We start from the raw sequence: 25,894 nt of genomic DNA, 5'->3' as shown, positions 1-25,894 counted from the left end.
TGACAATTTTAAGTTTGAACCTGTATACTTCTTTATTTTTTTTAAGGTGGAACTTAATTTATAATTCTGAACAAATGAAAATATGATGATGTAAAAATTAATTTGTTGCTATGCACTTTTCTGCTAAGCGTTACTGGAATGGACAACAAGCTATTTTCAGCAGTCTTTTCAAAAACTTCTTAATTCACAGCATGCTCTGAAAAATTACTGGGTCACTCTGACATTCCAGTTTTTCAATTTTAGATAAGCATATGGTAGGTTTAATACAAAATTTCAGAGCAGAGAATCATTTCTGTGGTTAGTGATTTTGCTCTAACTTCAGTTAAATTCTGCTGTGAGATTAAGATCATGCTTGGGTGTATGATGTGACTGAGTGTATTGTAGTTGCCATAAATCTGTGACATAAAAGTCATAATTAATTAATAATGACTCTACTATTTCCCTATACTACTCTCTTGAATATATGCAATATCTTACTAAGAAACATCCATGCTGGAACCACTTGAACCACAGTTACATAACTCCAGTTATAGCATCTGGCGATGAGTTAGCATTTCTTTGTGTGATCTTTCCGTAAATGCTTGAGTTGTTTTTCCTTCTGTCACATCTGCTTTCGGAAAAGTCTAACACTGAAATAGCCATTTAAGAGTACCATAATCTTTCTTCAGGAAGTACTGTGAAGCTAATATAATTAAAACATAGAAACACATGAATACAACAGTGTATTAAATAAAAAGGTAACTGTTATGTTGCAGTGAATGTCAGTAGGAATACTCAGACTTTTAATTCTTTCCTTTGGGAAGTTAGATCTTCACTTTGGTTTGCATCAGCCTGGATTTCGTTGCACTATATGTGTTTACTTAATTATGTTATGTAACAAAGGACAGAATTTGGCCCCCTTCTTTTTAAATTTCAGATCCTAGCAGTTATCATGATTTGCTTAGTGTCAATTACATCCTCAGCCTTCTTGAACTCCTAACCATGAAGATGGTTACTGGCCTATACAGCTGTCTTTATTGACAGTTTTCACATCTGGGTACGTGAAGTATTCATAGACTTCTGTGTCCTGCATAGACACAGAAGAGAAGTTTGGTTTTCGTAAATTTGGAAAATCTGTAACTTCCACCAAAGTTACTGGACACTGCAGGTGCTTGGCATAAAAGAAACAGCGGTACAAAACAAAGCATCCTAGTACAGCCATCTTAGCCAAAATTGAGTGTCATTACAGATCATGTTTTCCTCATTCTGAAGATTAAAAGGGAAAAAAATGGGAGAAAAATCGGATGTTCCACACTTTTATTTGTTGCCTCAGATCGCCAGTAAAGAGCACTTTGAAAACCAAAGTACATTTCCGTGCTTCTAGGACTGAATATAATTTCCAGGTTTACGTTATGAGGTCTGTCATCTAAAATGGCTGTTTGTTTTGGCAGATGTTTGGAAAGGACTATTTTTCCCCCCAGTTAGCATCATGTAGGTTTAGTGAAATCAACAACTTCTGTTTGAGCTATGTGCTGTGGGCTGGAACATGAACCCCTGGGAATTTATGTGGAGCTGACTAATAAACATCCTCCTCTTACTGCTCTGGAGCAGCAGTCTCTGAGCTTGCTTACCTGCAAAATGGCCAGAATTCAGATTGTTTTCTTCTTTCTCTGGCATTTCTGAAAGTATATTAGAAAAGACTCCTTTCTGCAGCAATATCCTGGTTTTGATCTTTCTTTGTTCGAGTCTCCTCTTTCATTGTCAGTCTTTCTTGTCAGTCACAACAGCATTTTGTCAGCTGATGGCTGATGATTCGGTTATGTCTGCACAACAAGAGAACATGTCCCACAGCTTAATCAAATCAGGGTAGAAATAGTCCTTATTTTTTATCTAGGATCAAAGAAAAAATTGGTTGAGTGTCAGATAATGCAATTTGCAGTTAATATGCTGATCAATGTAATATTCAATGAAAAGATTCCTGGAGGTCCTATTCAGGGCATAGCAACCAAAGCAAGAGACAGAATTCAGGGAAAATATACATCCACCAAAAAGATACCTTTTCCAGTGAATGAGGCCTGTTAAGGAACTTGAACTACATTAGCTCTGCTGTGTACTTCAGTAGCCACTCTATCAAGAGATTTCTTAACTTGGCTTTACAAATTAATTTAATCTAATCTGTAATTGCAAAAGGTTTGTTTGCATATATTTCTTTTAAATTTAACTTTATATTTGATTTTCTTTGGTAAATTCTATATGTATCTGAAATAATTATAATATTCCAATACAGTTATATTTTTGATTCAAACTCCTGAGTTTAACTCTTCTGGAAGGTAATTTTCTTTTTTGTTTATACTTAATAAAATGTATATGGGAAGAACTGGGACCAGATACATTTTCTTCTCCTGATACTCTGAAGAGGTCAATAAGAATTGTAGGACTGTAAGCACGGATTTTCAATGTGACAAATTTGCTTTCTTTATCCCCGGCATAAAGACATGGTATTTAGTGCAAGTTAAAAATAATTTTGTTTGATAATAATAGGAGTATATAGGATTTATATTTTTATTTATGTTCATAGTATTTACATATATGTTTATACTTATACATTTGTGTATGCACACAAGAACATGTAGCTTTGTGAATATATTTTCTGCAAATTGACAAATACTGCTAGTACTATAAAAACACTGTTATGTGGAAGTTAGAAGCCTGGGAAGAAAGAGGATAGTGCTGTAGCAGAACATGGAGACTTTCAGGAATCTGCATCTTTTTTTATTGAATATTTAAATTAGAGATGAAACAGTACAGTATATAAAATAAAACAATATTATCATCATCAAACATCTACTGCTTCAATGAAGACAGTGCTGCATTGGAGGCAGAGAAGCCCTTTGAAAGTTATTTATACTCAATTTGTTTTTAGACTGTTCTCTGACTGTGTATAAGCCCAATGTCTGGTTTTGTAGTAGCTAGTGCTTTAATCTAGCTGTGATTATAATTATGCATGCTATGGATTTCACAGCTGGTCATTTTTCTGCTTCCATTAGACTGTAATTTCCTATTCCTTTATGATGCATTAAGACAGAATAACTCTGATTACTGGAAAAATACCTGTAGTTTGAAAATTGCAGCTAAAGAATCACGCTAATTATAGTACATCATACATGATCTAAATCCTACCTTTAGAGATTATTTATAACCAGTATGCTTTATTTTATTGAAATATTTGTGTTCAAAACTCTTTTAAAATAACCTATGGCAATCTTTCTGATAGGTAATATATATAAGAATTACAGTGTTCTTTGGAAGAAAAGTGTTTTTAAGTCAGGCCTTTTACTTGGTCAAATTCTTTGCATACTGTATTTCTTTGGTACTTGATTTGGACTTTTGTCATGACGTTGTAGTTTCAGGTCTGTTAGAATTCTACCCCTTTACTTGATCAGTGTACGTGTTTTTGGTTCCTCCTAAAAGGTTAATTAATATATTAATTATATGATGTAGCATTTCTGCCCTTGAAAACATGCATTTTGGCATTTAAAAGAAAAACAAGCCTGAATATGAAGTAAGTATTATAGCTACAGAAGCATGAAATCTTTTTCCTCTAATTGTATTTTGCTTGAAAGTTCCATATAATTGGAACCCATAATCCACTGATTCACCAGCTGATTTAAAAAAGAAAACCAAACAAAAGAAAATCAATACTGTAAAATTAGAATCTTTGCTAGAAAGAAAGGAAAATGGAGAAATCTATCTGCTTGGACTCTGAAAGGATCTGTTGTATTTAGGCAATGTAGTAAAAGGAAATCTTCAAAATAATTGAAGAACATCTCAGATATATAGTGATGTGGCACCTCTTATGCTTCTGTGCATATTGTGCTCTACAGATTTGTAAACCTTGAACTAGAAGAGAACTTGAGCCCTTTGGAGTCAGATCCACCAGTCCCTTCAAAACAGAATTTTCATGATTCTGTTACTCCATGGATTTCTACAGCCTGTGGTGGGAGTTATTTTATGGTTTTGTCCAGAAATTCATTTATGGGTTTGATTTGATTCGAGTAGCTGCTGCAATGAAAATTTTCACAGAAACATAAACTTCACCAAAAGTTCATTTTGGATAACTCAGCATTTTCCAGTGCAATACACATTGCATCAAAAATACAAATTGACATTATTATTTCCTCAGTTATTTTAACACAAAAATCATGAGTATTTTTAGTGAATAAAAATTTTATTTTACTATGAATCATATAGTCGTATTACTTAATATCTGTAAGTAGTCAGCCAGCTGTTATTCAAACATAACAGTTAAAAATAGTTATCATCTGTAAGCAGTACAGCAGTACAGCAATTTCACATTTTACAAAGTGAATCAGCAATTTCACATGCTTATTCTGAATTTGTAAACTCAAAGTATTAGTGTTACACACGATGCTAACCCTCACCTCTCTTTCTTTGTCTAAGTCTAAAAAATCAGATTTCCTTAGAAGTCCAAAACATAATGTTTTTTCTTGTAAAATTTGATCCCAGAAGGTGATGAATTCTGGTCCTCATCCAGCAAAGCACCTAACAGCCTGAATTCCTGTGGAAGGTTGGGCACGGGGACTTTCCGGTAGCCAGGCTTTTATTTTTTTTCCAAAGTGCATCTACCTACCTATGAAGTTATAAAGTTTATAGAAATCTTGTCTGGAACTTATAAATATCACCAGGCCAGTTACCAAACATTCAAGAAGAAATGTCAAGAATGCTACTGCTCTTGATTGCCTGACGCATTTCTGAAGTATAAATAGAGAAGGAAAATCTCCTAGATAATAACCCTCTTCTTTTGATTCCTCTTCTTTGCTTCACATAGTGCTCAATTTTTCGTATAAACTTTTGAACAAATGTGTCTTTCTTTAAACTGTTGCTGGTTTTCATCCCTCTCTGAATAAAAAGGATTAGTCAGATTTTCTAGCAAGAAGATTTTGGCCAAATTGACATTAAAGACTAATTTTGAGCCTTCTTAAATGGTTTATAAGATCACAAGAATTGCCATGTTGTATTAGATCAAAGGTCCAGCTAGTCCAGTATTTTGTGATGATTGCCAGTAATAGATGCTTAGAAGATGGGTGAAGAACAACAAAGTGCGTTTCTACATAAGTACACTCTAAATGGTACCTCTTTTCCAGTTTGTCCAGGCATGTGCATTTGCACATTCACAGCTACCTATGTGCCTACTTTTTTCTCACAAGGGTTAGTTTGCACAGGAAAGCCTATTGCAACCTAGTTGGAAGGTAACAATTATGCTGAAGTTGTATTGTCTTCAAGAGACTGAAAAGCAAATGTCCCAGAATTTAAGGTCTGTATGCACATATGCAAGCATTTAAAAATAAAGTGCATTGAATAAATCCTCTCTCTAAATATTTAGCAGCCTTATATGGTTGTACTTTGATAAAATCAGCATCCAGTATAATGAACACTCTTTTAGGAGACTTTTGTCAGAGGTGTTTATATCCAGGGCCAAATCCTTGTGTAGTAAAAATTTGTATAGCTTTTTCTGATATCAGTGTGATAATACTTACAAAAGTAAAAAATTTGGCCCAACTCATACCATAGCTTTTCACTCATAAAGGAAATAGATATCTCTGTATTTCTTCTCATGCTGGATCATGAACTGTCTCGCTTACAGATTGCCGGTGAGGGTGTTCAGGGTTCAGCTTATGATGATACTGGCTACTTTATCTGGAAACTTACCTGTTAAATAAAACTTCTTAATTATTTCAGGATTTCCTTGGAAAAAAACCTATGGGAACAAAATGTGGCCGTTTTTTAGAGAGTAAGAGATAATATGTTTTTAATTCTCCTGACTATAAGAGCAGCAGTAACTATAATGCTCATGTCAAGTTTACTGTGGCAAAACCTATTGCACAGTGACCAGGACTCTGAAACAGCTGGCATATGTAGAAAGATTCAATTTATCATTACTTATAGAAAGCAAGAAATACTAATAGGTCTGGCAATTATGCTTCGTGGTAAGACTACATTCTTCTTGAAAGTTTGCATTTAAAATTACAAAGAGTTCATTAGAATTTCTAAATATGGTTACACATATGCTAGATACATAGCTCTTAACCAGTCTGAGCTAAAAAAAAAAAGAAGAAATTGGGGCCAAATTATTATTAATTGCCATTATATAGTAGTTTAGCTGATATCCAGTTTATTTATGTCACTTAATCCTAGAACTGAATTCAAACCAAGATCTCACCAGGAAGAGAATGCAAAGATAGGGACACTGTACTTGAGATAATTTGAGATTCATATATTAATCACACCTGGTATATTTTTATCTTCTTTTTATGATTCTCTCTTGAATAATTTACAGTCTTAAACTGGAACAACATGAAGTTTATGCTTCGTTGATGTGTGTTAAACTATGTCAGCTGCTGAGCTGTTTTGGGGGTAAACAAATATTTCCCTGTAAGAGTCTCTTAAATTACATTTCGCTCATTAAAAAACAAGGCATAGAGGAGTGTTCGAGGCATAACCTTTTGATGTCACCAGCTGTAGTGCAGAGGTCTTTACTAGCTTAGACAAGCAAGAGACGACTGAGGCACTTAATATAAATAATATAGTTTTCTGAAAAAAACCCCAGATCATATAGTAGGCTATATTCTTGTTTATATTTAGCATCTCTTAACCTTTTTTCTTTGCAAAGAGATTATAGCAGTGCTTATGCCTTATCTAAGAATTTTATCTTGTTTTGATGAGACATTTTTTTCTTGGTGACTTCAATACAAGTTAAAGATTCCCAAAATTAATAGATAAATCCTTCCTAGATGTAGATAATGCTACCAGCTTATTGATGAGAAAGGGATTTTTTTTTAAAAAAAGGAGGTGTCCTCTTAATTTTTCCACAAATAAACTAAAATAATTAAAAGTCAGACAAAGTAAGAGGTTTTCTGGGGTCCTATAAGAGCTGTTAATTAAAGGAGAGCTCTGACAGAACTAAAGAAGTCACTCAAAGCCTAAAAGTAATGGAGCCAGATTCATCGTCTTTCATGAATCACCTTTGTATCACAAGCTGTCTGGATGCAGCTGTGGAGCCCAATGTTGCAAAAGATCTTCCAGCACCAGACAGCTGGTATCATCTGTCTTGTGCCACCTGTCCTTTCTCCATCTTTCCCTATAACACAGAAGTATTTTGGACAGGTTCAGCTGAACATGTGGAACACAACAGAAGAACTGACATGGAGCATGTGCTGTATAATATCCATCCTTGCAAAACTGAATTACTGATCACTACTGTCAGACCCAAGAAAAGTTAAGATGATGGAAATTCATATGGGTCCCAGTACTTTAGCTGGGCTTCCTATCCCACAGCAACATATTTAAGGGAGTGTCTGGTGATGACAAATTGTTGGAAGGTAAAGGAGTTAAAAGTGGAAGAGATGAAGAGTCTGATGGAGCCTGTCCTGAGAACACCACAGTCACTAGTTCTGTGTCACAGGAGGGGAATAGTTCCATGAAAGGCAAAAGAGGCTCTATGGCCGGTGGAGAAAAAAGACTGTGGTAATCTGCTCATTTTATACATCTTTAGTTAAGTTCTCCAGACAGCATCAGCTGCTTTTTCAGCTAAGCCTTAAAACCTTAAAATACCTGCTTAAAATGCAATGTAGAAAGTGTTACCAGAATTTCTTCAGGTATCTTTAATATCTGCCCCAGAAGACAATGATTCTTTGGGCACTGCTGCTGTTCTTTTTATGTCTCAGTATCCTGTCACAGCCATAGAGAGAGAAAGGACACAGAAGTTACCTATAGATCATCACACAAGGAATCTTCCGGCCAGCATAAAAACAATGTCATGTTGGCAAAGTGGTAGGAAACTCTTTTAGCACAGACCACACTGTAGTTCCAGTACTTTTATAATAAGATTTTCTAAAGCACTAAGCTGTGACCTATATTTGCCCTCATTAAAGTTTTGAATGGGATCGAACCTGAGCCATAGCTGAACTATTCCAGAAATATTACGTGCATAGCTTCTTGCTTAAAATAGATAAAATGTGGCTTATTTTGTGTTCCAGAATGTCTCTTTTCTTTTTTATAGGTCATCTGGATTTTAAAATATTTTTATGCATGAGCTGATAGTAATTCTAATGAGCTTTTAAACATAGTTTGTAAACTTGATATTCCGCATAAGAACACTTTCTTGTACTCTTGGGAAATTTTGGAAGGTTATTAATATTTAATAGGAAGATTCCTATAACATGTTCCAAATGAGAGAAGCTTCACTGTAGATTTAAACACACAGGTTTACCAAAAGGAAAAGCAGTGATGAGGAGGTCTAGTTTCTAGCTAGACTATCTGGTTTATGGCATGAGAGGTCCTTTGCACCAGCAGTTCATACTTTTTCCTTAGAGTTGGAGAGTTACAAAACTCTGCTCCTTAAAAAGCCCCAAAACCAAAAATATGCCAAGTTTGGTTTTGTCATGAGGAAAGAGTTATGCTCATAGCTCTCAGTAGCTGAGAGATACTGTTAGCTAATCAGTAGACAAGGATTTACATAATACTGTAATATGATAACACAGTATTATGCAAATTCATGCAGTGTAGTGAGCTATTAACATAGAACTATTATCAAAATGGCTGGTCAAACATTTCTCCATCCAAGCAGCCCACCTCATTCTGAATAATAAGGGAAAGTTAATTAAATATGAATAATGAATATTAATAGAGAAAGCTGTCCTCAAACTGCAGAAGAGGACAAAATATCAAGGTAGAGAGAAAGCTGAAAGCTTATTGCTCATATTTTATGACTAATGAGTTCCAGAGGGAAGTAGTTCATCCAAAAAATTTATAGTATGTAATCAAAGTACAGAACTGTGAAGAGAGAGAGAAGATACAGTGATATTCCGATATACCTGGAGAATGCTCTCTGTTCATGTGATAATAGCCAGCTTGACTTTAAGTCTCCAAATTTATATTTTATCCCAGTGTTTTTCCCCATCTCTGATAAAATGAAAGACAAATGCCTTTAAAAATGAGGGAAGCTCAGGCAATGATGTAAAAACTTGAGTACGGCTGTGGAGAAAATACACATCTATCATAGGGCAAGAAGACTTCTACTTTTAGGCTACAAAGTGCTTTGTGGATGAAAGAACCAGTTTTGAAGCTCTGACAGGTTGCAAATACCTTTAGCAGTCACCAAAGCCAAGTGAGACAAGGACTGTTTAGTGGAACAGCTCTGCGTCTTATTTTCCTGATAGGCTGAAGTCTCACATCATTAGCATTGGCTCTGTGGCAACCTATCCATATCCCACTGTTTGACTACCGCTGTTTAGTCTCAGAGTTACCAAGTACACTCTGGAGGAAAAGGAGATTTTCTGTTGAGTTTCAAAATTGTTCATACCGGATTTGACTGTCAAGTTTCTAAGATTACAGTTCCTTGAAATGTAATTATAGATTAAACATTTTTTTGTATCCCTTTCACTCAAACCTAAGTTGTTCTGGTCCTTTCAGACTTTGCCAGAATCCAAGGCCAGATGTGACCATTCTGAAATCAAAAGTCAAACTTAATCCCAAGATTATTTTATTTTTCATGGAAGTCCTATTCTTAATACAGCAATTTGGGGCCATGTTAAATGCCTTCTGTTGTTTTCATTATGCACTAGACAGAAGTTTATTCTCTAACCATAATGATTAAAAAAAGGAAAAAAAAAAGTTGATGTTCTTGTGCAATTACAGGACTCTGGGAGCCAGGGCTTTAAAAATAAACTATGACAAGACTTAACATAAAATCCCATGATTTTTCAGTGCTGTTTCCTGTATGGTCATATCTACCTGTAGAATATGGATCCTTAAAATAGCTTTGCTGGTTTCTCTTGTAGATAGCAGTTTTTTTCAGAATGACTCTCCATTGCCTCATTTTTTCAGAAAAATATGAAGAAATGAGTACAGTCTGTTTGACTTACAAGTAATTAAAAATAACAATACAAACAGAAAACTGTTCAACTGATTTTTCCCTAGCTGCAGTTACAAGCTGGGCTCCAATATTAATTTGCCTTTAAATTTTACTCAGAAAAAAGTACTTGACATTATTACATAAGGTGAAAATTAGAATACTTCATAAATTCATGATTTCCACTATTTATTCTTGGTGCTGTACTTAATGTTTCATTCTATAACACTTCTCATTAAATAAAAGAAAAAAATCTCTTGGAAGTAAAACCCAAACCTTTTCGGAAAGAGGAATCCTTCTTAAGACCTAACATGAACCTTGTTTAAAATATAAAGTGGTGCTTTAATCAAATTAATCTGTTTTACTTTTGAGGAGAATTACAGGTCCCACTGATGTGACAAATGTTTTATAAAGTGCATTCAAAGGTGGGGAAAATGGACCAGAAGAATTGGTCCTAACCTCCCCCAGAACAGGACAGGCCAAAACCAAAATGAAGATAGGATGGGGAGAAAGCTGCTGCACCTGGCAGGGGAAGAGAGAGACATGCTAGGAGGGGGTCAGAGGGGCTCAGAACTTGGGTCCAGAATCAATGGCACCTGAGGTCAAGCTGGAAAGGAGGTGGTGGTACCATGACTCTCCTAAGCTTCATGTTTTAGGAAGAAGTGATAGTTTACAGAGAATGAAAGCTTTATGTGGGTCTTAAAAATAAAGAAGAAGAGATCCTCAAGAAAGGAAAGGAAAAATATGGAAAATTTAAAAGGAAATGAACTTCAGGCAGAGTCAACAGCTGCATGAATGGAGAGAGAAGAAGCAAATTTGGCAGTGAAGTACTTTTACAACCCTGGCTTTGACTTTCTGGGATCCAGACTGCCCCTGTAGGGTAAGCTCTGCCCACCTTCTGCTTGCCAGGACAGCCCTCCCAGGACCATTTTGCTAGCTGATTTTGGAGTAATGCCTCCCGCTTCAGCCCTGGCCCCTACTATTTCCAGGTGGCCCTGCCACGCTCTCTCATTACTCCAGTATGATGAATGAACTGTCAGTTGTGATTTTTGGGATGACTTCTAAGGATTGGTATGCCGTTCTAGCAGATGGGTATGGTCAAGCTGAGTAGCTGGATTCTTAAGTTCCAAATGCTGTTTTAGCATATATAGAGATAAATACACACACATATGCATACACATACATACATGCATGTGCACACACACACACACGTGCACACACACACATATACACAGAACAGAATTCTTGAGAAATCAAAGCTGTTAGAAGTCTGGAAAGAGCTGCCAGTAGGAGATGAGTGGGCAATATACTCTGTTATATCTTTTGTGCCTACCTTTATTTAAGAAGCTGTTTTGAACTGTGTTTTCCATTGCTTGCTATAAATGTTTGTATATCTGTGTTTCTACATGCCTCATACCCAATTGGGAGTTGCCTCATAGCTCGATGGCGCTGCTTGTTGATAAATGGTGTTCCCCAGGCACTCTGCTCCTGGCACCTTTCCTCCCTTTCCTCTTTCTTTGTGTTCTGCTCAGCTGCTCCTACTATAAACCTGCAGATGTTCTTCTTGGGTGTCTAGCAAAGGCTTCAGATGCATTTTCCACTGTCCACCTCCCTGCCTCAGAGGAGTTTCTGCAGTGCTTGTCCCTTGCCCCTCCCTGAACAGTTCACTTACTGGTTTTTGTTTGTCATACTTTTCTTTTTACCCTTTCTTGCCCTAGATCCTGGAGATCCCCAGGGAATGATCTTTTGTGCTGCTCTGCAAAAAGGCGGTTTAGATTTTCATTCATTTACTGCCTCAAGTTCTTTTATTTATCAGTAGGAGAAATTAAAGAAATATACTATCTCTTTGAGGGAGTATATAAATAACCTTTGAGCAGCAACAACAAGAAAGAAACATGAAACTTATAAAGGAGCTGCAGTTCTTGAATGCTGTGCCAATTCTGTTTAAGTTAACAGAAGATTTCAACCTGTAAAGTGACAATTCAACCAATTCACATTTCTAATTTTATCTTTCTGTTTGCCTCTCTTCCAATGTTGTGGATGTGCAGCAGAGATATAAACGGCATCCAAGAAATCCTCCTCCACTGCTGCCAGTTTTCTGGCACAAAACACAAGCTGTGTTGTGATATGAGTAAAACTTATCATGTGGGAAATGAACCTAAAATGACATTCTTATGTTTAACTTACAGGAGAGAAATGCAGAGGCACAGAGTCACTGAAGTGTGCTACAAAATCAGTTTGTGTTTTGCAGACTGAATTCCTTAAAGACAGTCTCATTAAAAGTTCTTGCTGCCAAATGCTGTTTGCTTTCACCTTCAAAACTGTCTGCATTAATAATGAGCAACTTCACTTGGAAGTTATTTACATAAAGTACTGTTCATGTCTGTGGCACAGTGCTAGGCAAGGGTGGGAGGGAGAGCACGCACACCCAGCAAATGAGTTCAAGAAGGGCCCGATGTAATGCGTTGCTCAAAAACGTTGGTAGAGTCTAAGAGTATGAGCTAGTATAGCACATTCTAGATGAAGTCTAGCTCAATAGGACTTGGCAGCAAGGGGGATTTACTTCTGCTTAGTTTACTCAGCTAAATGTACATTGCAAGTCTAAATAGTGATGTTTTGAAGATCACAGTCAGTACTTTGCTTTCTCTGTTTTGTATTTAAAGATTTTCCACCCCATAAACTCCAAACTTCATGTGGAATACAGGTTCTTCTACGAGTCAGGTAGCCTACCATTCCTAAGTGTTTCTACCTGCCTAGATGGCTTTTACTTTATAATAAGTCTCCATTTCTCTGGGAGCATTATTGTCAGCAACTGGTATGTTCCCCATACACTGAGGCCTTGAGTGATATGACAGTTCTATAGTATAATGAGAATCTGTAGACATTTTCCCATAACATTATTCAAGTGTGGTTTCAAAGTAGAGGCACATGATGAAAACTTGGTTTATGTGGTTACTGTAAAAATAGCTAATGTATCTTTGCTTTAAGCTTTATTGTAATGTCAGATTCACAGTTTTCAGAGTAACTCACATGAACAGGCAAGATAATCTAGAATTATCTAGTTAACCTTAACCTAAATGTGTGTATGAGGAAGGACTGTTGGACAAATATTTACCAGATTGCGATCTGCACCCTGTTGCACAAACAAATATTTTGCACTCAGTCTATGTCTCTATCATCCTTCTTCTGCTACCTACACATATGCATGCCCTGTTCAAGATTGTTAGTGATGGGAATGCTTTAGTGGTTCTTTAGGCTATCAAATTTCTGGCAAAAAACAATGAATTTTTGTAATACGCAATGATACATGTAAGGGTCTGGAGCATGAGAATGACTGCTAATACATTACTTCTATTGTTTTGTTTAAGATTTATAAAATGCCCCTTTTTGTCTTTTCTACATTGAACTTTTCATAAAGCATTCTCTCACTGTCATTCATTCCCTGATGTTTTTCAATTCCACTTCTTTAATGACCAGTCAGTTGTCCTTATCAGACATTGCCTACATGAATGAATAGCCCCTCTAGACAATCCATGCATCTTGTTTTCTGCCCATCAAAGATGGAAACAGACTGCCATGGTAACATTGCCATTGAATATTAGATCAAATTTATTCTTCCTCAGACTTATTTTATTTAGTTTCCCTTAAAAATAGACCCCAGTGTAAAATACAGACATCATGTTTCATAACTTAAACCTAAAAAGGTGATCATCAGATCAATTCCGTGATCTTACTAAAAGAACTATGATAAAACAGCAGCAGCCAGTAATCACAACTGAACTGGAAAACGTTTTATTCAAGTACATGTCTAAACCAGTACCTGACGATAAAAATCAAAGTGATTTACAGATATAAATATGATGAAATATGGAAATTAGTTCTTTTCTGCTCACTTCTGCCATAAGAATAGAACCTAATAAACAGAGAAAAAGGCCACTTGCATTGTTGGATTATCGGTTCAAATAAATGAAATCATAGTAATAAAATAAAGTATTTAATATGAAAACATTTAATGTTTCTAATACGCTAATTCTCCTGACAAATGAACATATTTGAATTCCTTAAAAGTACTACAGAAGAAGCCTTCTTTGAGGTGTTTATGAGTGTAATTATAGGCAGTATGCAAAGGAGATGCTTATGAATGCATAGAACGCAAAAATTTTGACAAAATTCATTACTGATATTTGGGCTCATTTCTTAAAAAATCTTAAACCCTCTACTGCATAACTTCTACATTACACCTGTTAAAATTTTTATTGCTTCATTACTGCAAGTAAATTGAAAATAATACCAATAGGGACATGATTACAGACATTTGAAACAAAAAAAATCTACTTTATTTGTGGTCATCCATCTATGCCATATGCTAAAAGACCACTTTAGAAAATCTTTTTTTTAACATGACATTAACATAACATTAGATACAGGCACATACTATAAACCTTCATTAAGAACAACCCCAAATACCTGGTTCCTTCTTTGACTAACCCAAACCAAATACTGAGGTCCAGAAGAGCATCTCATATCTCCAGTCTGTCAGTATTTGGATCTTCATCTGCATCAGGCTTTCCCTTTGTGTAAAAATATTTAAGAACTTCTATCTTGATTCTTCTTCCTTTACATTCATTTTTGTTCTCTGTAATCAAGAATGCCTAAACCTATACTAGCTCCCTTAAGCACTGCACAGAAAGTTATTGGTGTCTTGGATAGGAAGCCTCACTGGCTTGCGGCTAGGGCTTTTCACTCTTATCTGCAGACAGGCTTCAGCAGAAATCACCTGCAGCAAAATAATGTCTGCTTCAGTAGCAATGGGCTCATGCTTATCATACTAACATAATTCCAACCATATATGTCTCTATTTGACAAATGGGCAGATAATGGCAAAACATGTTTGAAAATCATGTCTGTTCTGTACAGTAAGTGCTTGCTATAGGCCATATTTTCCTTCTCTCCCTTCCACCTCTTTTTCCTAAAAGCAAATGAAAGAGATGAAGCCATCAAAGCATGTTAGAGTAAAACTTTTTGCATAAAAGAAGTACAAAGAAGTGGTTTTAAATAATGGCAGATGATATTCCTTCCGCTAATAAATGGTTTTACTTGACATTTCCATGGTACTTTCCAATTATTTACAGAGTATGACCTACTTGGAAAGAACTGATTTCTGAGCATTAGAACATGCCCAGGTTAGCTCAATCATAAAGTTTTGTAAATCCAGGCTCCAGACCATAGTTGAACCCAGCTCAGAGTATAGACAGAAGGAATGTAGGTCTGTCTGGCCTTTCCTATGCAGTCATATACTAACATCCTGTGAGATCCATTAGGCTCTAACTTCTATATTAGCTTTCAGTCTTAGATCGCTGAAGCTATAGCTTCTGTAGGCAATAGCAGCTGTTCATTCCAAAATGAACTGAATCCATATGTTTTGCCTAAAAACTTGTTTGTTTTTGGTAACCGGTTTGCTTATGTTTCTTATTCTATAAAAGCTTTCTGATGTATGTAGAAGCTCCTTTTTTACTTTATTAGTTTACAGGATGAACATGTGTAGAGGAGAAGGCTCATTTAATCTATTTTCTCTTATTCACGAGACAGTATTAGTAGCACAGGTACCATTTGGTAAAACCATCCAAATAATATATTATCTATTAGTGGGGTTTTTTTTCTCTCTAGGAAGACATATTAAATAGATTTGTCCATATCGTAAAGTAAGCTATTTGTTATCAACTCAAAAAATTCTGAGATAATGAAAGTAACTTTCAGTATCTGTTATAATCAAATTTGCATGGATGATCTGTTAGACAGTTATGGGATTTCACTGAGATGTTATGTTTCGTCTCTTAATGTGTTTATGGTTTAAAATGTTAAACAGGTAAGTTGAAACTGAAAATAGTTATGTATTTCCTATATTTAAATATTGCTGGTGTCTCACAAACTTACTAGAGATAGTGGTGGTTTATGCTAGACATTGTATATTAATGTAGTAACAGAGAGTCCCTGCCCTGAAGATTTTATAATGGAAATAAATAAAGTAGGCAGTAGGAGAAAGTCTTACATGTCCCAGTTAAAGGCAGGAGGCTGAGGTACAGAGAATGTGAGGGAGAAAACTGGTTTGAGGTAAGGGCCTGCTAGCAAACTCTTTTGGTGTCAGGTGTCATCCTTATTTTAAAGACCATTGCAGCCCAAATCCCAATTTTATTTTGTCATCCCAGGTCTCTGCTGGTGCCAAAGTTGGCACAAGCACCAATGGTTTACAGTCACAAGAACAGGACAATCAGACATCACCTTTTTGGTCAGGACATTCCTGAACTTCATGAATTGTCCTGATCTTACAGTGAAGGTCTGAAGGATGCTGTTTTGTCCCAGCTTTTTGCCCAGAATTTGGGAATGGGATTTTACCTATTCCCACTCTCAAACTGGGAAGGTCCAAGGCAGGAATAGGAGACAAGATTCTCAGGTTGTCATGTAACATGACTCAAAGCATGATGCCCATCATATGGCCTGATGTGGGACCATGCCTTTCTGCTTCTCTCTACTCCCACCACATGACAGTTGACATGTCCCTTGTATTATGAGCCAAAGCAGATTTCTTCTTTTTCCTGTTATTCTTTTCTATTTCTATTCAGTTTCCTCTCCCTCTAGGACTGCAGAGTTGTACAATGACCACTGTCAGAGTTTTCTTCAAATTTTTACGAAAAATTCTTTGTTTATTTATTTGTAACATGTAAAAAATGTTTGTTATTGTTTCAGGACACAGCAGGTCAGGAGAGATATAGAACAATTACCACGGCCTATTACCGGGGTGCAATGGGCTTCATTTTAATGTATGACATCACGAATGAAGAATCCTTCAATGCTGTGCAGGACTGGTAAGTTAAATTTGGAATTCATTTTAAATACTGTAGAGAATATTCGGTATCATTCATCTGCTGTGATAGTGTAAATTATTTTGGTAAGCTTATTTCCAAATAGACCGCCTAAGCATTCCTGTGCTCAAATGCTACTTCATTTGTTTTTTCTTCTGAGAAAAGGAAATAAATACTTTAAAATGTGTTGCATATAATTCGTCTCAACCACTGTGTTTTCCATGGTTTCCATCAATAAGGGTGGCTTGTTTATACCACAAATCCAGGAATGTCCTAATATGGAGAATAACTACAAAGATAACAGAAGGGTTTTCCATAGTTTGAAAGTTCATGGAAAAAATGGGTTACCTTTTGTGGGGAATTCCTTTTGATTTAATTTTTCATCATGTTGCTTTTAATCTTAGCTGGCTAGGCGTTATTGTCTCAGTCTTGTGCCTCAAGTGTAAAGATGATGAGTAGACTTCGTCATAGTAGCAGAACCTAAAATTGCTGGTAGTTATGTTAGGATACATTTTGTGACTGTCAAGATATCTGCATAAGTGCGTCATTTAAATCAGGCCTGGGTGAGTCAGCACCCAAATAGCTCAAGGCTTTTTTAAATAAAGCTGGCCCAAAAGGAAAACTAGAGTTAATCTCAGTGGTCTCATTTTTCCTTTCATAAGTTATGTTAATATCTGATGCTTTCCTAGCAGTGCACGGAGTGATGTGAATAGCATTTGTCTTGTGTGTGCCACATGCTCTCTTGCATTCTGTTCCCATGGGAGAACTGTGTTTGAAAGAGGATTGTGTTTGGAGGTTGGTGTTTTAGGGGGTGTTTTTTTCATTTCAAGTTATACGGGAATGTGTGCTTTTTCCAGGGCAGGCAAGGTCAGAAACATGTTTTATGCTTGAAGTAAAAGGCAGTAATGTTGTGATAGTTTTGTTTTTTGTTTCTAAAGAGTTGGTAAAGAGTGCCTGAACTCAGACTCCTCAAGAAAAATCTCTCTTTCTTTCACACTCCTCTACTCATTGTTACAGTAGGCGTTTCACTGAACCCTTGGAGCAGCTTCCTTCTCTTCATCTGGAGGGTTTTTTGATCTAGATGTGCTGAGCCTGGGTCACTCAGCACTCCTGAAAATAAGAATTGGGAACATGAATTTGATTCTGTTATAGAAGAAATAGGCTGGAACCTGGGCTGCCTAGCATTGCCTGCCTAAACAGGAGGGATGTACTCATTCATGCTCGATCAATGGAAAGGGACAACTCCGGAGTGTCTCCTCCGCACCTATCTGAGATACTTGTATGACTCTGCACTGAATTGCTCTTATACAGCATTCATGTTTTTCCATTTACCAAAGAATCAATAAGCTTAAATGACTAGTGTAGACCCGACATCTAGCTTTTGGACAACTGAATTTATCTGAGAGGAGTCTCTGCTTAGTACAGAAAGTGGAAGACAGGTTTTCTCACTGTAACTTGTTATACCAAGGAGATATTCTGCCCGTTTTACACAAGCAGGAGGTAACATGCTGAGGGGTCGCTGTTAAATAGTTGAGAGCACAGCTCTGTTCAACAGCATTAGTCAGAATCTCCTACCTAGCAGGAGGTAGTGGAAAATGTTATTCATGGATGCTGTGGTGTGAAAGTTTAGCATAACCAGGGATTCAGGCAGCACACCCAGCCTCCCAGCTGACCCAGCGATGGTGTCTGCAGCACCACTGCTTCCAGGCCCTGCCAGCTGAAGCTCTCTCTTGCTTTGGCTCTGCTGTCCTTTGTCCATGGGCTGATTCCATTCAAGCACTGGGTTAAATGGGGAATAGTGGCTGTCTAAGGACAGCCAGAACCTCTTTACCTCACTCCCGGGCAAACTGTATAGCATACCATGAATTATTCAGCTTCCCCTGATACAAAGGTTTCTTTATAGCAAGTGTAAATACAAGTGCTTATTATTAATTTCCTCACTTGTTTGCTTTCCAGCTTCCTGGATCCAGTGTGGCTGGCACTCTTTCTCGCTGATGAAAAATAACTAGGCTTCATACTAATAACAAAAAAACCCACTGTAAAATGAAACAGGAAAATATTTAAAAGCTATGGAATTTTTAAATAGGTTTGTGAAATATGATTTTCCATCATTTTTCACTAGTAGCTGTACAAATAGTTGGCAGCTACTGTAGATATTTGGTGGGCATGGGGGATTACGTAGAGCTACTGATCAGTGATCTGCATGATGAAAGGGGTGACAGATAGGCAGAGTGCCTCACTTTGCAAGAGACAGGGATTTTAATTTACTTTTATTTTTATTTTCATGAAGCCAGTTGCTGCCCTGCTGTTCTTCATCTCTGTTTTATTCCTCCCATCTCACAGCTGATAATTGATTTTAATTAGCCCATGCTCCAGTTTTGGTAGCAATCACAGAACTACAGCTTGCTTCTGAATCTGAGGGAAGTTAAAGAAAACTCCCAATTACCAATGCTGCAGAAGTCAAGTGTGTCTGTGTGCATGTCTGTCTATGTGTTTGTGAAAGATATGCAAGAGGGGGAGGGGGGCAGTGAGAGCTTTTAAGCCTTTCCATCTTGACATGCTTTTCCTTCTGATAAATTGCCTCTGAAGGCAGTAGTGCCATTGCGTTCATGTGCACAATTGGCCAAATTCACACTCAGATCTCATCAGCCTCAAGGCTTGATTTAGGAATGGCACTACAGTCAGGGTAATGAATCTACAAGTGCCTTTTAGATTTGGATAAGGGACTTCAGTTCAAAATGTGTGTTGGGATGATTCTTTAAAAGCAATTTGCTCAAAGCTGCTGTGTACCCATACTGAAAGGCACTTTTTCATTTGAAGTCTGGTTGAAATTTCTCCTTTACAACAACAGATGGATAGTCTTATTTCCAAATGCAGTGCTTCCAATATGCAGTGCTTAGGTCAGCATGTCTACTCAGCTGTGAGAGATGCTATATCTAATGTGACTATTGACATTTTGCATACAAAAAATCAGTATTTGTAATTTTATTTAAAGCTATTACTACCAGTATATGAAACAGTATAGTAGCCACGCATCTATTCACCACACTGTAAGACTGGGAAAGTGTTTGGTCTGAGTTTGGCTAAATGACTTGGAGGTGCAATAAATTTCAGCTAGACAACAGACACTTCAAGAAACATTCATATCGCATCTTCTTCCCTAAGTAAAGGGAGGTCCTTGAAGATTATAAACAACAGTAACAACAAAAGTTGTAACCTAAGTAGAGATCTTTTTTTTGAGATTCAGAAACATTTTGTATGAGAGATCTTGAGTTACTACCTTCTAATAATTCTTATGTATTATGTACACCCACTGATTTATTGCCTTCAGTCTTTTCCAGAAGATCATGCAAAGAATACAATGCCCGAGCTTGCGTACTATAGTTGCTCAGGCATTTCAGAATTGCTGACTTCCAGGGTACAATCCCTTACCTTACCTGTGTTCTCTGTGTAGCTATGTTCCCTATATACTTTTACATGTTTTAAAACAGATACTGGTTAAATGAGCCCAGTTTGCCAGCCAATTCAGGTTGTCCTATATAATTGACTGATCCTTAATAATTTTTACCATTTGGACTTTTTTTGCATCATATATAGACTTTATCAGCTGTTGTGCTACATCTTCATTAAAAACATTGATAAAATGATTGAAGTGTATTTTTCCAAGAACATGGAAACCAGTTTATTTCTGTGTGTTAATTTTAGGGAGTATTACTAATCTTCTAATTAGTTCTTCTGAAGAAGAATCAGTGACCTATTTGTATCACTGCTAGTATTCTGCTAGTATTCTTCTCTAATCAGACTGTATTTTTAGGTATATATTTTCAGTTCTTTAGAGAGTGCTAAAATGAAATGAAAACAGTAAAGTAACTGAGGCAAAGCATTTTCCTGCTCTAGATTTCAGAAGCATTTTGAATCTGAATTATGTAGCTAACAGTTTTTTTGGTACTTTATTTCTCTGTGAAATATTCAGAGTAGTTCATTCCCCAGTGTGGAAGAAACACTCAGTGCCTGCATAGCCTTTTTTCATGATGGAAAAGAGTTGGAGCGTATTATTTACAATACTGAAATATCAAACTAATTATAGAGGCTTGACAAAATGCAGAAAGAGAACTTGTCTTTCTCAGATAGGAAGGATCACGATTAAGAGTACTCATATGACTCAGGCAGAGGGAGAAGTTATCTTCTTTCATTGGGCTTCGACTTGTGCCCCCGGCAGCTGGTTAGGTGTGCGACCTGTGTTCACGTCCCTTTTCCCAGACAGCCTGAACAAGCCAGTACGGCAGGCTAGGAAGCAGTGCTAAGTCAGTCTCAGAATGTGTTTCCTTTAAAGAAAATACCAGTGGCAGCAGTTGCAGCACTGAACAATGTTCTCCTTTATAGTTACAGATTTTCAGAAATTCTCAGGGACTAACAGTTTCTGTTTTTATTCAGTAAGAGTGGGTGTGTGCTGAAAACTGGCTGCTAGCGGAAACAGCAAAGCAAACATGCTTTGACTCAGCAGATCCAATGGACCTCTGCCCAGATTTTGAAGCTGCCTTTTCCAGGAGGTTATTCCCTTCAGAAGTGCAGCTAACCAGGCAAGTGCAAGGTGTGAAACTTGCAGGGCTTTGGGGCATAGTAGTCATGCTGCCCTAAAAAGATGCAGATTTTTAGGAATGGATTTATTTCCTATGAATAGGAATCTGCTGGTGGGCATCTAGTCCTGCCTGGCTGAGGACTAGAGCCTGAATTAGAAACACGGAATAACCAAATCATGGCATTTAGCTGAATTCTTTAGACAGCATCCACAGGTTTCAAGTAATTAGTCAAGTGGAATTTGACTTCCTTTAATACATTCCTTCTTGTTAAATCTGAATCGGAAATCAGTGAATGTTGAGAGTGCCACTTCAATGCACATTTGTTTTATGAGCTCAGTTATAATGTCACAGTGGTTGCATTCGTTCCTTTTTTTATGCTGTCACCTATAGCATGTACATTTTTTAGACTTTTTTCATCATTATGTTTCAGTAGGGGGGTTTATGCTTCCCTTCCTCATAACAGTTCAGGCCACATAAAGTGTTAGCTTTATGGAAGTGGATCCTTATGACTGAGAGGAGAAGGTGAAGACTTTATGCTGTCTTTGCAAATGCTCTCAGATCAGTATACTTACTTCTATAGAGATTCCAGGAAAATAACTGTCCCTGAGTTGAAATTAAAGCTGTTTTTATAAATACAACTTTTCTAGACTTCTATTGATTGGTTTGGAGGAGGGAGAGTTTTTTATACCCATGGTATTTTTAATGCAGTGTCCCCAGCTGGGTCAGAAACAGTAGGAATGAAAATCGTGATCTAAAAGGCTCAGGTTTTATGTTCTAGGTTGAAATCCAGCTGGCTTGACTTGAAACTTTGCAAGGTCCAGAAGCTAGACAGGGGCAAAGAGCACACTGTGTAAAGTGTTTTTCACTCAGTTGTAAGTTGCTCCTCTGTACCTGAAAATGTTGTCCTAACTTCAAGTGCTTGTCTGGCAATATCTCTATAATTATATGATGACCAGGTAACTTCTGAAAGCACTATTGTGGAGGGCTTCCTAGGTAGTGCAGGAAATCAAAACTGAAGAATTCCACGTTGCTGAAGTCAGAGATTCAGGGATGCCTCCTTGGGAGACACACGAGGTTGAAGGAGCCTGAGAGGCTCTGAATTGTAAAAGCTGTCAGAAGATCTCTGCTCTTGTGAGTCTGTCAAGGTGTACAGAACTGGTTCATGCTGCTTTCTGTCTGAGGTCTAAGGGAGTGGTGAGCACAGCATCCTGGGAAAAACTCTCTTCCCCCACACCCTTTAAAAATAAAGTTTTTCTTAAAACTGATGAGATGGATGATTTTAATTCCCCTGTTATAAAGGACTATGACTACATCTCTTAAGGCAAGAAGTTCAGAGGGTCTTCTATGGAAAATGTTTCTGTTTTTTTCTTTCCTCTTGCTTTTTCTCTCTGGCATCATTTAAACAGATCCTCATCTGTCTGCTCATGGTCATCAGTTTTGGGAAGGGGTCGTCTGGCAGAAGATACATAAGATTCCTATTTAATGAAGGAAACAGATGCTGAGGACATAGCAGGTGATTTTTGGTGTTAGAGCTCTCCTGTGTTGCACATCTGCTTGTGTATTTTCATAGGAACTTGCTGTATAATTTAGTATTAAATGATATTTCTGGAAGAATATGAAAACTATCTGAATTTCAAATTAATGCCAACAGAATTAAATTCTGTTTCATCTGTGCCCATAACACATGGGAGATGGTTATTGGGAATTGGGTCTCAGCAAAGACAATAGAAATGAGATGTAGTCATCATGTAAGACCAGAGTAGATTTTGAGCTGTGCAATATTATGAGTTCAGCTACTAAAACAATTGCCAGGAATTGATTTTTTCTGCAGCATACATGTCTTGAATTAAATTCTTCAAGGCATCACTGGAGAAAGTTTTAAAACAGAACCTTAGATGAGTGACTATGCTACTATCAATACAAGATAATATTTAGAATTAAGACTCAAAAAATATGAACATTCACTGCAAGATGGCATTTGGCAGCTGGATTTATTGAGTATGCCAGTACCAGTAGTCATTCTGGACAGCATTCTGGGAAAAAAAAAAACAATTTCTTTAAACAATTAGCTTTTTCTTTCCCATTTAGTTGAACTAGAAGGTAAGAAGCTAAGACTGCTGCGGTCTAGATTTTTTGTGTCTTGCCCTGCCTCTGTTGTAATAAGATACACGATGGCACTTTTTGAATTGTCATTAAGAGAAAAAATAAAATTGGAAAATACATTAGCATGTTAATAGAGGAATGTAAGAAGTCCTCAAAGCAAATGAAGCCCATTAAGTTAATGTCAGTACTGTTACATGCACTCTAAAGGGCATATGTTGTAAAGGGTACATTCTTCTCGCTTCTCACTCTCAGTTTTCAGTCTAACATTTATTCTTGGTGCATGCTTGATCTACTGACAAGCTATTTTTCTTTTACCTCTCAATATTCAACTTAGTTCTATCATTTAGGAAAAATCTATTATTTGTTGTATATCAGCAAATGAATCTGGAAAGTGCTTCTAAGCAAATTTGACCTCCATCCCTCTTTGCCGAAACGTATGACCTGACATGCAGCACAATTTGTGCGGTCCTGCTGCCGAGAGCGTTGACACAAGCCGTGCATCCCGTTCCCCGTCTGTGCCCTGTGAAGGTCTATCCTGTGGGGCTCTGTCCGGACACGAGCTGCATCACGTCTGCCAGCAATCCACATGCAAACTGCAAGTCTGCCCTGCAGCCGACAGCAACCTCCCCACAGCAATGCAGCCATAGAGCCGTTTGAAAGAATATTCTGGTGGAGCACTCTGATATCAAGTATTAACTTGGGCTTGATACAGACAAAAAGATTTAAGCGGACACCCTGGTTAGCTGACATAGCTTTGTTTTCTAGCCAAGCAAGTGCTAATAAATTGCACATTGGTAGATAGTTCCATTTCACTCTCCAATTAAAACAAAAGAATAAAACACTAATAGTGCATAAGTGATACCTTGCAAAAAGAAGAGGGTGAAATTTAAAGATGACTATTTCAAAGGAAGCACAGTTTGGTATATTTTTTCATTTGTGTCTAAGTGTCTTTTTTGCACAATAGATATTGAACATAAGGGGATTGGTATTATATAAAGATTTGTATTTTATAATTTAAAATAGTATTAGTGGCTGGAATTACATGAAACTTCCAATTTTGGCTTGTAATGTTCACTATTGAAAATGGACTTTTGTTATGCACAAAATGACACTAAAATTCTTTGCTTCTTCATAATCTGTGAATACTTGCTTCACTTTACTCTTCTCTTTCACTTCTTGTTTCTGTAAGAAGAATTAAGTTCAGTGGCAAATTAGATATGCCTCAAAACCAAAATATTTTCTCTGACAACAAATAGTATCAAGGCATTTTTACAAAATAATTCTTGGTAGAACAAATATGCCTTAAAATATTAAAACAAAATTCTGTATTCCAAGTCAGTTTGCTTAGCAGCTTTTCACCCATTTTGGGGGGATGGAATACCTGATGTTGTAATTTGAATATGGATAACTTAGTTCTCTGGGGTAATGTGTTATCTTTCCCCTCAAAAGTCTATCTTCAACCTTAGTTTGGCTCCCAAGTGCTAAATTGGTACCAGCTCAAACCACTTCCATGCTTGCCAGTTTCACAGACCCACTCCAAAGTCTGCCACAATGTTTCTTCTATGATATCCAAGAAACGAGTATCCCCAAGTTTGAAAGTCAAGTGTGGGGAATATCCCCAGAGGTTTGAGGAGCAGCGTATACTGCAACTGACTCTCCCGGAAGAAAAGTTATGTTGAAAGGAAAATGTCACAAATAGATTGTTTTCCATTTTTAATTACAAGTTTCTATAATTTTCAACAGATTATTCTTATCACTTATGATGGACAAACAAGCAATGTTCAGTATCAACTATACTCTTTGTTGCTTGAAACTTCTGATGTGCCAAAAAGTAATGTATTGCCTTCTGCTGTCACTGACTTTGCCAAACACAGGGCTCTAGCTCTGCCTGGAAAACAACTCTCAGTGATGAAAAAGAACACACGCCTGTTGTATTTTTAAAGGCTCTTCCTGATAACATACCTGATATTAGGCTTAAGCAGCAATGTAGCCTGGACAATGTTGCTTTGATGAAGATAATTTTCTTATCTTTTTCCTTCTGCTAAGTTCTAGATTTACATATGCATATTACAGATGGGAATTTATGCAAATCCTTATCCAACTGTTTTTGTCTTGAAAATAGTAAACCTTTGATTTAAAAATTTGGACATCATAGTAAAAGTTTTCAATAGGTTTACACTCAAAAAATGATTCAAGCATTGTGGCAGTTAATTAGGAAAGACAGCTGTTAAATTTTCATTCAGATTTTCATACTTTTTTATTTTTAGGTTTTTAAATCACAGAGAAAACACACTTTGGGGTTTGAAATTATCCATACTTGGTTCTTGGTCTTATTTGCCCTTCCACACTTGCTCCCTTCATCCATATTGCTGTGGAATTAAGTGCTTCTGCAGAAGGTCCAACATCCACCTGTGTCACCTTCACTGCAGATGTGCCATCTT

The 25,894-nt window shown here is 36.9% G+C and overlaps 1 protein-coding gene across 1 annotated transcript in view; it reads left to right on the top strand.

Moving 5' to 3' along the window:
• LOC112995774 (ras-related protein Rab-3C) overlaps positions 1-25,894 on the top strand; it is a 139,915-nt gene that overhangs the window by 52,127 nt on the left and 61,894 nt on the right. Inside the window, exon 3 of the mRNA XM_064499766.1 lies at positions 16,655-16,773. Coding sequence (XP_064355836.1) covers positions 16,655-16,773 — 119 coding nt within the window. The remainder of the gene's footprint in view (positions 1-16,654; positions 16,774-25,894) is intronic.

The sequence above is a fragment of the Dromaius novaehollandiae genome, chromosome W (genome assembly GCF_036370855.1).
Source record: "Dromaius novaehollandiae isolate bDroNov1 chromosome W, bDroNov1.hap1, whole genome shotgun sequence".
NCBI classification, from domain to species: domain Eukaryota; kingdom Metazoa; phylum Chordata; class Aves; order Casuariiformes; family Dromaiidae; genus Dromaius; species Dromaius novaehollandiae.
The sequence above is the reverse complement of the archived record's forward strand: the minus strand, read 5'-3'. Positions and strand labels throughout refer to the sequence as shown.